Genomic DNA, 12341 nt, shown 5'->3' with positions numbered 1-12341 from the left:
CTATCACTTTCTCATTACTCCCCCCCCCCACGAAAAAATATAAGGCACAATGTATACGTCCGCTCAACCGAGGCACATACTACTTTTCGAAATTTTAATCAATTTTATAAAACACCGAGCGAATTAATTCGGTTGGAACTGCGCGTAATCGAGGTTCGTTTTTAACAAAAGCTAATCTCCCCTGTGTAATCCGATTTTTAATTTTCAGCACTTCAACGTTCACCTCCCCTTTTTCATTTTCTGTTTACTCCCCTGTGTACTCGGCCTCGCGTTTTCTTCCCCTCGGCATACAAATTGAGAAGATCAGGAATTGGCCGAAAGTTAAATTACTTATCCGTTAGAATTAGCAAAGCTTCCAATTGTGCTTGTTACACCCCCCCCCCCCCTCCCCTCTCCGCCACCCAATTTCTTCTTCTTCGATGCTTCACGATCCTCCAATGGTATTTTCTTTTCTCATTTTGCATATCCCCTCCCCCTTTTCCCCAGCTCCATCAAGATATACTCTTGTAAAACGCATAAGAAACTCAAGCAGGAAGAAATCCAAAGGAACGAGTGATTATCCAGAGTTGTAATTAAAATTACAGTGACAAAGCTTCGTTTTACGAACCATTTGCCATGCAAGTTTATCCCATTGAACAAATAAAAAATATACAAATGAAGGAAACAGTAAAGTTTTAAACGAAAGTCCTTTTTAAAGCGTTTTCGTCGTTGTTTACAAAATTTTTATTTATAAACCATTTAGTTCTAAATCGAATCTCGTTGTACACTGTTAAAACATTAGTGAAATCCCTCTTCCAGCAGGGAGTTTGTTCGATTCACTATTCAAGAATTAATCCGACTTGGTGGCATCCAGTCCAGACTGGAATTGTTATCTTTCCCGAGTCAGGAGATTGCTCTTAACGGACTGATACTTTTGTCGAAAAAAAAATCCCATTAAAATTCCCCGTGGGGCTTCTAGCTTAATGGGGAAACCGCGTGGTCTGGTGTGGCGTGACGTGGGGTTTGGGGCTTTCCAAAGTTTTCAGAAACGTCACTCGAACAGGTTGAAATTAAATTTCGATGGTGGCGGAAGTGGCGCTGAGTGAAGAATCACGACTAATGAGAGGAAAGAAGGAAGCTGCTGGAGAAATAGAGAGGAAGAAGAAAAATATGAGTTGAGAAATAGAGGGAAAATCTCGTGAGTGTGGAAGAAAAAAGCGGTGCAGGAAGGAAAGATAAGGGGGACGATTAAAATTAAATAAGAGAATTAAAGTGTGCGAGAAGTAGAAAAATTGAAACGGTTGAAATAAGCGGGAGGGAGAGAAAGAGAGGGAAAATAAATTTCAAAAGGAAATGAATATCCAGATGGTATACTATATAAAAAGGAAAGGGAATGATGAAAATCCCCTGGGTAAGCGCAATTTCTCCAGAGAAATTGTGAAGCACGTATCTTATGGTGATTTCGGATCGATAACTAATTCAAGGCCCGCCGCGCCGCGCGCTTTCCAAAGGAATAAATACTACTTTTCTCTGCTAATTCGGCTCTGTTGCAAACAGACTTTTTCTACTAGAGGAAAGCACCACTGACATGAATATTCACCAAATGCTGTGCTCCTATACCAATTACTTTATTACTGCTCGCAATCCCAACTCATTTCGATCAGCCACCCTTTCCCTACTTCTTTTAATTACACTCACTTAATTTTTACTCAAACTGAAAATAATAAAGTCCAATGCTTTAAAAGCCTTTCTTCTTTATATATATATATATATATATATATATGACAATTCACTTTTTATTAAGAATTTTCTATCTCTCTCAATAAACTAGAAATTGTTTCTCTGTAAACAAAGTTTTATAAGGTTTTCTTCTATATAATGCATTACAATAATTAAGTACAGTCTCAATTGTAAACAATGAAACGACATTTAAAGTTTATTCTTTATCTGTATTAATTATTTATTATCACCTATTCCTTTTAAGTTTCACTGAACTGTTTCTTAAGAAAATACTATAATGAGATACTGCCTGTACTAAAGAACTTGAGTTCTTTTATAGTTGGTTATTGTAGTAGGTCATGGGCCTCCTTAAATAAGTTTCGAAGAAATTTCCGAAAAAAAATTACCGAGAAGAGGATTCGTTAATTCCTTCTAGATGACGCATTGTCCATGCTACTTGGAGATAAGATAACAATATGGCATTAATTGAGTGACTATGGAACATATCGAATTTTTATATAATCATCCATCTACCAATAAGGTCCGCTCTCTCAGCTACGCGAAGCGCAACAAAATATGTATTAAAGGAATACCATTTATTTACACACACACACACACACACACACATATATATATATATATATATTATTGTTTCCTCCAATACTCTTTCCAGTGGAAATCGAGAAACTCGTAAAATATAGAAAATCAAAAAGATGCTTCAAATTTTTTTGTAATTTCTTTTAAACTTATACACGATGATAATCTTACTGCAATAGAAGTGTTTTTCAATTCATTAAAAATGTCCATTTTACACAATTCAAGTAAAGATAATTTTGTTAATATATAAAAAGTTTTACATGTACTGTGTTGAAATATTTAAAGGAATTATAATAACAGAACATGAGATTTTATGGAAAAAGAGTTTTAGAGGCAGAATGCATGAATAAAATAGATATTTTATGCGCATATTTTATTATATCTAAGGTGCATCAGGGCGCTTTTTGAAGGCTGAATAAATTTGCAAAAGTTCCTGGATGCTGTCAGTACTGGCCATTAATCCAGATGCAAAAACTGTCGTAGGAACGATAGTGGTAGTATCAGTTTATAGGCGCAGCGTGTTTTTCCGGCTCTTCGCAGGGCTCAATGATATATCGCAGTTTAGCAGGGTGGTTTAAAGGGGGTGAGGCTTGGAGGGGGCACATGGAAGACGCTCGAAATGAGCATTTTTGTGACGTTCGATAGTCAAAGAAACTAGTTTCCACGACGGTACCGCCGACTTTTATTACCGTTATGCTCGGACAGTCGTCATATTTCATCCCTCTACTAGCCATAAAGACTCCTCGAATGTTTTATTTTCAGCCCTGGACTTTCAAGTTTTACGCTCTCAAAAATTCCCAGCCCTGAAGACCACGCAAATACCTGCAATTTTTTCAAATCTACTGCAATATTTCTGCTAATAAACGTATTAAAAAACTGTAATCAAGATTAATAATACATAAGTAAAACAAAATTTTTGAAGAAATGTGTGTGTGTATTAATCAAATATATCAGAAATATAATGATAATTGTCGAATTCTGAGAGTCTTGTAGCACGCAATCGGAAAATGTAGCTTCTGAGCTAAAATGGTCTTGTTTATCAGTCGAAATAGCAATAACATGAAATTCTGTTTGAAGAGACAAGGGAGGGAGGGTGCAGTTTTCATGCTGGATCCTTAATTGATTCCGCGGATTATGAAGCGATGCCGCAGGGATTTACCGAATACATTAATTATATTGTCTAATCCAGAATCCGTGCTATCCTTCTATGTGTACAAGCTCATCAAAAGTTCCTGCAGCATCGCTTACAGTAGTATGTATAATCTCCATGAATAAAATATATATATATATATACGAGTATATTTAACAGTACTAATCTCTTTCGTGCAAACGACAACGTATCATTGAAATTTCTCTTCGTAGCTGTAACACCAATGTGTTTCACATACTGCGAGTGGTAAAGTTGTGGTGAACAATTTTTTAGAAATATTTTACGATATTTTAGTGATGATGTATATAAAGTTCGCTGGATGAAACATCCCAGTACATGAGCAAAATACTCTATTCATCTTTCTAATTAGAAAAAATCTCAATTTTGTAGCATAAAGCCTTTATCAAACATTTTTCGATTTTCATTCAAAAATGTATTTGTACAAAAATTTAATCTGTTTTTTTAGTTACACAGTGAAACAGGATTTTATGTCCATGGTCTCGATCATTTTATCCAAAGGATCTTCTATAATAATTATCAGACTATAGAAATCTTTATGCAAAACTAAAATTTTATACATATTACATTTAATTTAACTACACGAGTCAGTAAAATTTTTATAAATAATCTACATGAATCAAGCCAATGTTAACAAAATTATTAAAAAAATGTTCGATATATATTTGCATGAAAATTCTCGGCGTAATAATTATTTCTATTACGATGGTATATTAGTTACTTTGTATAAATTAATCGGTTTTAATCGAGAAGGTTGAAGGTCAAACAGAGGAAATTGATGTAGTAGATAGAGGAGCATGGTACCTATATTATACGTGGATTAAGGTGGTGGAGTTAGTAGCCAATTATTCGTGTTCTATTGAAGCCAGATGATAATTAAGAGGATAGGACCACGCGAATATAATGGACAGGGGGGGGGGGGGGGGTGAGAGAGAGAGAGAGAGAGAGAGAGAGAGAGAACAAGAGTCAGGCAAATTGAAGGTAATGCGCAACGACAGATCTCGATTCATCTCGGTACTTACGGAATTAACCGTACAACCGAAGCGTCGAGCAATAACTATTTGCCAAATGCATTTTTCAAAGCCCAGTCCATCGTTCGCTCCGTCATCGTCGTAATTCCGATGCTCCAATTTTCCAGTATTTCGACTATTTCGAGATCCAAGAAGCTTTTACATCGCGTTAATAGACGAGCGAGGGTGACACGTGATATTTGTATAATAATAACTCGCGTTTGGTGACTCTCGTGTTCTCGCATAAAACTATTGCGCGTCTTCAGTTTCCCCTGAGGAAAGTCTAGCAACGAGAGAGTCGTGACTCCGATCGATGCCAGCCAGGACGACGTGGATGGCGCCAGCGAGAAAACCAAACCCCCATCTTCGAAACAATCCACAGGGTGCAAGAAAACCCAAATCCTATTTCGGAGAACTGCATCTGATTAATAAATGCGGAAATAATTGAATTATATACGAGTGTTCTCCAGTTCAACTATTCTGATTTCGATTAATTTTTTGTGACCTTTGACCTTGGGCCTGCTTCAGAATTTAAAAACATTTTCTTTGCAGTTACAGAACGGGGGCAAGTACGACGACAGATTCGACAACAAGCACGAAATGAGTAACGAGATACCCGACGGTAAAACTCCGAATCCTTTGAAGTCAACGTACAGCCAGACAAATCGTAATACTGCAGAGTGTCCTCCGTCATCGAAACCCGCAATGGCCAATCGCCTTCTCGACTGGTTCTCCGTTGTAATGACCGATGCCAAGCATCGTCGTCAGCATCCAAAACCTAAAGGTGCGTTTGCAATTTTTTTCTTATTTTCTTATTCAATTGTCCCTTAGATTGATTTTCCATTGAATGTTATTTTCATAATACAAGAATTCACCATAGATTAGAATTGTTTATTCGTAGAATTAGAGAAAATTTATTCTCAACGAGACTGCACTGTACGGTTCGCCTTATGTGGTGGATGATGCAGAGTGAAAGGGGAGACTGGGTCACAGAGGGAGAATAATCGTTGAGAACGAATGGACCGGACATTACATCCTAGGAACGCTAGTTTCAAACTCCTCTGACATCCGACTTTCGTACGATCGGTTTCGTACCAGTTGGAAATTGTCTCGTTAGAATCTAACGTTCCACTTGCACCTCCCGTTCGATCCCATCCGAGACCGTCTACGATATCGCACGCTCTTTCCCCTCTTTCCCCCCGACCCCTCCTCCCTCCTCGCAAACTCATTTCCACAATAGTATCGAATTAATTCTCAGCATGGGATAATATTTTTCCGGAATTCTACTAATAACGTGATTTTTTATAGGCCACTTCCCATTGAGCTGCCAGAGCGAGGTCAGATGGATGTTTGGCCATTTGGATACCGACAGCGATGGAAGGATTTCTCTTTCCGAGCTTTACGGTCTGGAACACGATCAGAACGAGCCCTGTTTGAAGCCTTTCTTGGACAGCTGTGACACTGATGGGTACGACGAGCGTTCAAAGCAAGCCAACCTTTTCATAAATTCTTATCCTTTACTTTGAGATTTAATTCAGCCATTGGTAGAGATGCGAGGAATAGGAATGATGCAAGAGAATTCGATAAAAGGATTAATGTGATAAACTTGTTACAGGGATATATTTGTAAATGGCCTGGAATGGTGCAATTGCTTCGCCAAGGCCGAACGTCCATGTGCGGCCGTTCGCAGGCGTTCGTCGCCAGAGTCTGCACCAGCCTGCGACTCCAGGGGATACTACCGCAGCACCCAATGTCATCGAGGACTCGGCCTGTGCTGGTGCGTCGACCCTCACGGTGTCGAATTCGCTGGAACGCGTACTCGTGGCACCAAACCCGATTGCGGTTGGTCTCTTCAACTTCTCCTCTACTTCAGCCCCATTTTCTTCCATTTCATTCATTGTGTGCATATATTCTTATAGACTCCAATTATGTAATCCAATTAGACGTTCTTTAAATAATTCAATGCAATCTATGCGATTCGTCAATTTGTGGATTTTTATATTAATCAGTTTTCTTATGCTTAACGTTTCTGTGCCATTTTCTTCTGGTTCAGTTTACATAGCATTGTACTCCAATGATGAAATCCATTGATTTGTTCTCTAGACAATTTAACAGCTTCGCAATTTATTTAGTTAATTCGATGCAAGCAACTTGATTCGTAGAGTTGTGAATTTTTTATTGTTTTTTATATTGATATTTTCTTATAACGAGGAGGTTTGATACTCATGATGATTGCTATTTTTGTGTTTGTTTTGCTTTAGACACAATAGTGAACAAGATCAGCAATAATGGTCTGAAGACTAACAGCGTTGACCTCGAGGATGATGAGGATAGCGGCGTGGATACTTCCCAGGATCTGGAGGGCTCGGCTGATCAACCATTAGATTTCTAGAAGCTTAACGACTGTGGAGACACCGGATACCCTGGCTTGCGGTAATTGGATGGGCGGTCAATTAATTACGTGTCTTCGGGAGTCTCCCCTGTCTTCTTCAGTTTACATCTCTATTTGCTGAAACTCATTATTGCTCATTTAAACAATTGGACAAATTATAAAGACTTATTCTTAAGTTTTTTAATATTTAATGGATGCTCGTTGGTTGCCTTCAATTGTTCCAATTAATAGTTAATCGCTGCAGCAACATGTTCCAGTAACTGTTATGCTTATATGATAGTTTATATTAAAAACCGAAGAGCAGCTTTGTGTCTCTGACCGCTCCATTGAGTACCGAAAAACCCCGTTGTGACTGGAGGTGTCTTAAGTCGTGGAAACAATGCTAAACTCCTTCGTCCAACTTGTGTTTTCACTTTTGCACTCTGGTTATAAACACCAAATGCTTGTAGGTATAAAAACTCGAAAAACGTGAAATGCAGGTCACTTGATTAGGTTCAATGAACAAAATTTCGGGACAAAGCACTGTTTTAACATTTTCACCATTAGATTCGTCGATCCAATTGAAGTGATTCTTTTCATTTTCAATATAACAGTATTTTAACATTCCATTATCTACTTAAATTATTATTATACATATGCATTGTTAAGTAACTTAATTTTAGACAAGTTTCTCCTCACGAAGATTTGATATAGGTTTTAGAAATCCTATTGTGCAATTTCCCGAGCAGAAGAGAACTTTGTAATAAAACGTGCGATAGCACTGAATAATGTGATTGCTGCAATACGATTTTGGGCGCAATAAAGCTAATAAGGGGCCGACGAAGATTATAATAATAAGTAAGACAATTGAATCTATCTTGGCAGAAACAATGTCAGATACTCGAGAAAATTCGTTAGAGAAATGAATGCAGTTCGTGTATTTATGTTGTAAAGTACGACGAGTATAAAACAAACGTTGGCTTACCTCCAAATACAACCCGTCTATAAATATAATTATATTACTATTTATGCATATAAAATTAGAAAGTTGAAGAGAATGAAGATGAAACCAATAAAAAGTAGCGAAAACCCTAATGGCAAAAATTGGACGAAATAACGTATAGTCCATGACATTATAAGTAATCAGCACCATTGAGATGTATCGATAGAGATTATTCCAACCGTGCCACTTATTTGTATGTACAAGAGCCATCATTAATGCACAGCTTCATCTAAGATTCGAAATTAGTGCCACGAAAGTATACAAAATTTTACAATAATTTATTTAACTCCGTCGCTTTCTCTCCGACCTTGTAGATTGAGGAATAAATACTAATGATACCTCTTAACGGATAAAGATATGACAAAAATGTTCTATATATATATATATGATTTTTAACCCTTAGACTAATTAACAATATCGAGATTTAATGTTTAAGCATAATCTGTCTATGATAAAGTAAAGAATGCTATCGGGTTGGCTGAGAGGGAAAGCAAAACTAATTTGCTCACAAATCTTCTTTCTTTGGATTCAATTTGACTAGGCCTTCTCTGGTTTATTGTCTTGACACGTATATATTTAATAATTTTTTATATTTCAATTGGTAATCAATTATGTGAATTCGTTCAAGTAAAAAATGCAATGAATGGCTTCTTCCATTCTTAGTTTGTATCTAAGGGAAACGATGCTTAAAGCAAAATATATATCAGAATCATGAATATTTATATTATTATACTTGTCTCTTTTAGCCATCTTGCATAACACACATACTGTAAGATACACAGTGTAAAAGAATAAAACCTATTTCGTACTCGCTGACCGCGGCAGAATAATCACGACGGAAAAATATGTATGAATTTTAAAACCAGATTTAGTTCATAGCAAAGAATCAAATTGACATCGCTTCCTTCATATAAGGCTTAACAAAAGAACAGCGCTATAGAAATAAAATTTTGATATCATTCATTATGTAGCCTATACGGGATAATGATATTGCAAGTACATCAATTACATGTAAATAAGTTATAAGGTTTGAAAAAAAATGGTCTACTCAGTTGAAGATTCGTCCGCGTCGTGATTTATCTGCATTTAAACTGTAACTATAAGCGTTTTTACTTACGTCTTTTACTTAAAGAGTGTGTGGTGCACCATAGGTATATATATATATATATATATATTAGAGTAACATATGATATCCGTAGAAATCAATCAGTGTGACTATGTGAATATGCCTAAAGGATTAAGAGGCAGTTTATGTAGGAATAGCCAATACAGACTACGTATATTTCATCTAGAACAGAAATGGTGGTTACGTTTAAAAAGTCTAATAAAGAGCTTGACTTCAACACATTCCTACAAGAGATCACTTGCCATATTCTGTAAAATCTAACAAGATGCAGTAATTATCGATACTACTCGATAAATTTTTTTTTTTACTTTCATCGTTGATTATTATTGTTAATCTTATAGTGTGTAATAAAAGTATTTTGGCCAATTAAATGAGCTTAGTTAATTAATGCTATCATTCTAACAATTTATAATAGAGAATTATATATAGTAATCTAATTATATTGATAAATGATTGTTTAACAGAATATTTAATAATTAAGCAATAAAGTATTATATTTTGTGCATTTGGCATTATGTATCAAAAGTAATTATGCACTGTGACGATTATTTTTTCAATTCTTTCAAAATTCAATAACTTTCCATTTAAAGTATTATCAATTCAAGTAGAGTATTGATAATTAAAGTGATATCCGTATAAATAACATACTATATAATATACAGATAAAACAAAATCGTCCTTAATTAATAAAGAACTCTTTGCTACATCAAACGCAACTTGCATTTCGCCTGGAATAATGCACTGTCGATTTAGATTAATTATACTCTATGCAACCGTAAATAATTTCATCAAAGACCTGCATATTGTATATATACAATTATATGCAATAAAAATCATCGTCTATGACCTTCGTATCGTGATGATTTTTGTAAGGTGTGCACCTAACCAAGCCGTAAAGAATTTTTACTCAATTCCAAAAAACCGTAAATATTTCGATTAATTGGTACATTGTACACGTGACACTGTAAGAATTCTTTATGAATAAAAATTGTTGTAGAAACTTGGTCTTTAACAGCAACATTTCTCCTGCTCTTCTATGTTGTTTAGCATGATTGTTATAATTAAAAGCTACAACAGTCTTTGCAATATTTGTTTTATTATTTTTTAGAATAGGAAAAATATAATATTTATTAACTGATTGATTTGGCTTTCTATACTTGTGTAGATTGATTATAAAAAGAGATTAAAAACTTGTATTGAACATATTCATATACAGCAATTTTTTAGTTAGTATTTAAGAACAGCTCTCAAACTGTAAAAAAAAGAAAGTATTTTATATTTTCTTTATTTTATTTAGTTTTTTATGATATTTATAAGATGAATTACCAATTTCCAGAATGTAATAAATCGAAGCCTTTGTTGATTTGATCGAAGGGCATTGTGTGTGTAATAAATTCATCAAGCATCAATTTTTTGTTAGAGTAATCTTCAATAAGCTTTGGAATGCTGTCTTTAGATTTCCATCCTCCAAATGCAGTACCTTTCCAGACCCGTCCAGTAACCAATTGGAATGGTCTGGTACTAATTTCTTGACCAGCAGCAGCTACACCAACAATTACCGAAGTTCCCCAGCCTTTATGACAAGACTCCAGAGCAGCTCTCTATAATTGTAAAACAATCTTTTATCTACCTATATGTCTTTTCAATCAGTCATATTTATAAAATAGTAATATTTACCATAGTATTGACATTTCCTACACACTCAAAGGTGTAATCAAGGCCCCCATCTGTTGATTCAATCAATACTTCTTGGATTGGTTTATCATAATCTTTAGGATTAATGCAATCAGTGACACCAAATAGTTTTGCTGGAAAAATTAAAAAAATTTTAAATATTTGGTAACAAATAAATCATTATAATTTAATTATGATGATTGATACATACCCTTTTCAAATTTAGATGGATTAACATCAATACCAATAATACGAGAAGCTCCAGCTGCTCTGCAGCCTACAGCTACAGCCAAACCAACAGCGCCCAATCCCCAAATAGCACATGTACTATTTGCTTCAACTTTGGCAGTGTTCAAAGCAGCTCCATAACCAGTGGAAACTCCACATCCCAAAAGACAAACTTTTTCTAAAGACATCAAGGGATCAACCTGAATCAAAAACAAATGTAAGAAATAATTGTGTAAACTAAATAAAAAATTGATAACATTTACCTTTGAAAGAGAAACATCAGCAACAACAGTATATTCTGAGAAGGTTGAACATCCCATGAAATGGGCTAAAGTTTTGCCATTGCATGTAAATCTGGACGTACCATCTGGCATCACTCCTTTACCCTGAGTAATACGAATTTTTTGGCACAAATTGGTTTTTGGTGATTTGCAAAATTTGCATTCACGACATTGTGGGACATAAAGAGGAATCACATGGTCACCTTAAAAATATGAGAGTTTTAACAATTATAAAATTCATACAAATTTTAAAAACTAATAAAAATACCTTGCTTAAATTCAGTGACTTCTTCTCCTACACTTTCTACAATACCACTACCTTCATGGCCAAGAATACACGGGAAAATTCCTTCAGGATCTAAACCATCCAGAGTATAGGCATCTGTATGGCAAAGCGCAGTTGCAATAATTTTAATTCTAACTTCATGTTCTTTTGGAGGAGCAACTTCAACTATTTCTATAGACAATGGTTGCTTTTCCTTCCAGGCTACAGCAGCCCTACATTTAATAACCTAATAAAATAGAAATTTAGGTAATACTATATTTAAATATTAGAAGGGTATTAAAAGAAATATTAAAAATATATTAAAAAGATTAATATTTTCTAGCACTTTGTTAGTCTTGTTTAAACGGAGTAAAAAACCCCAATAAAAAAACAATATATTATTTAAAAAACAAGATATGTACCTTTCCTACTGTATCTGCCATATCAATTGTTATAAATATTTACAGCTTATTATATTATATTAGCTTAAATAACTATCAAAAGATCAACGTTAAAAATTCAAATTAACGACTAAATTGTTCTAAAATGATTTTCGAAAAGGCAGCTCTTGAGAATAAACACTGATAAAAGGATTGGCTAATGACTAAAATGGTTTTGATCGTTCGATTAGCTTTGACCCGATCACTGACTTAACCGAAACATGTCGATCCGGTCAGCTGCGATAGCCTAATTCCTAACTTCAATTTTTTTTTCCAACTGCGATAAAGCATGTAGACCTCCTTTACAAAATTATTGAACATATATAACTAAATTATTAATGATGCATTGGGTAACCGGCCTACTTTAAGCAATATAAGCTTTACCACATATCTTTAATATTACATATTGTATTTAATATTATGTATATTAAACATGTACAAATTTGTTTTCCATTGATACAGAACAGTGAGGGGTAAATA

General features: G+C 34.9%; 2 protein-coding genes across 3 annotated transcripts in view; one reads left to right on the top strand and one right to left on the bottom strand.

Moving 5' to 3' along the window:
- The window catches only part of Cow (Proteoglycan Cow), a 94404-nt gene extending 84431 nt beyond the window's left edge, over positions 1 to 9973 (top strand). For both annotated transcript variants that reach the window (XM_066747504.1, XM_066747505.1), the window contains exons 7-10: positions 5026 to 5257; positions 5782 to 5941; positions 6089 to 6315; positions 6735 to 9973. In XM_066747504.1, the coding sequence (XP_066603601.1) occupies positions 5026 to 5257; positions 5782 to 5941; positions 6089 to 6315; positions 6735 to 6865 (750 nt within the window). In that variant the 3' untranslated portion in view covers positions 6866 to 9973. The remainder of the gene's footprint in view (positions 1 to 5025; positions 5258 to 5781; positions 5942 to 6088; positions 6316 to 6734) is intronic.
- Positions 9974 to 10086: 113 nt separating this feature from the next.
- Fdh (alcohol dehydrogenase class-3 Fdh) lies at positions 10087 to 12036 on the bottom strand. The gene is made up of 7 exons (XM_066747514.1): positions 11844 to 12036; positions 11425 to 11668; positions 11139 to 11359; positions 10859 to 11075; positions 10651 to 10781; positions 10300 to 10574; positions 10087 to 10225 (listed from the first exon to the last, which is right to left on the bottom strand). The coding sequence occupies exons 1-7, from the start codon at positions 11862 to 11864 to the stop codon at positions 10201 to 10203; spliced, it is 1134 nt and encodes a 377-aa protein (XP_066603611.1). The 5' UTR covers positions 11865 to 12036; the 3' UTR covers positions 10087 to 10200.
- Between the last annotated feature and the right edge of the window lie 305 nt (positions 12037 to 12341).

The sequence above is a fragment of the Prorops nasuta genome, unplaced genomic scaffold (assembly GCF_024137725.1).
Source record: "Prorops nasuta isolate Cenicafe-Biocafe unplaced genomic scaffold, Cenicafe_Pnas_1.2 PNAS00003, whole genome shotgun sequence".
NCBI lineage: Eukaryota > Metazoa > Arthropoda > Insecta > Hymenoptera > Bethylidae > Prorops > Prorops nasuta.
Note: the sequence above shows the minus strand (reverse complement) of the source record. Positions and strands in the feature narration are given on the sequence as shown.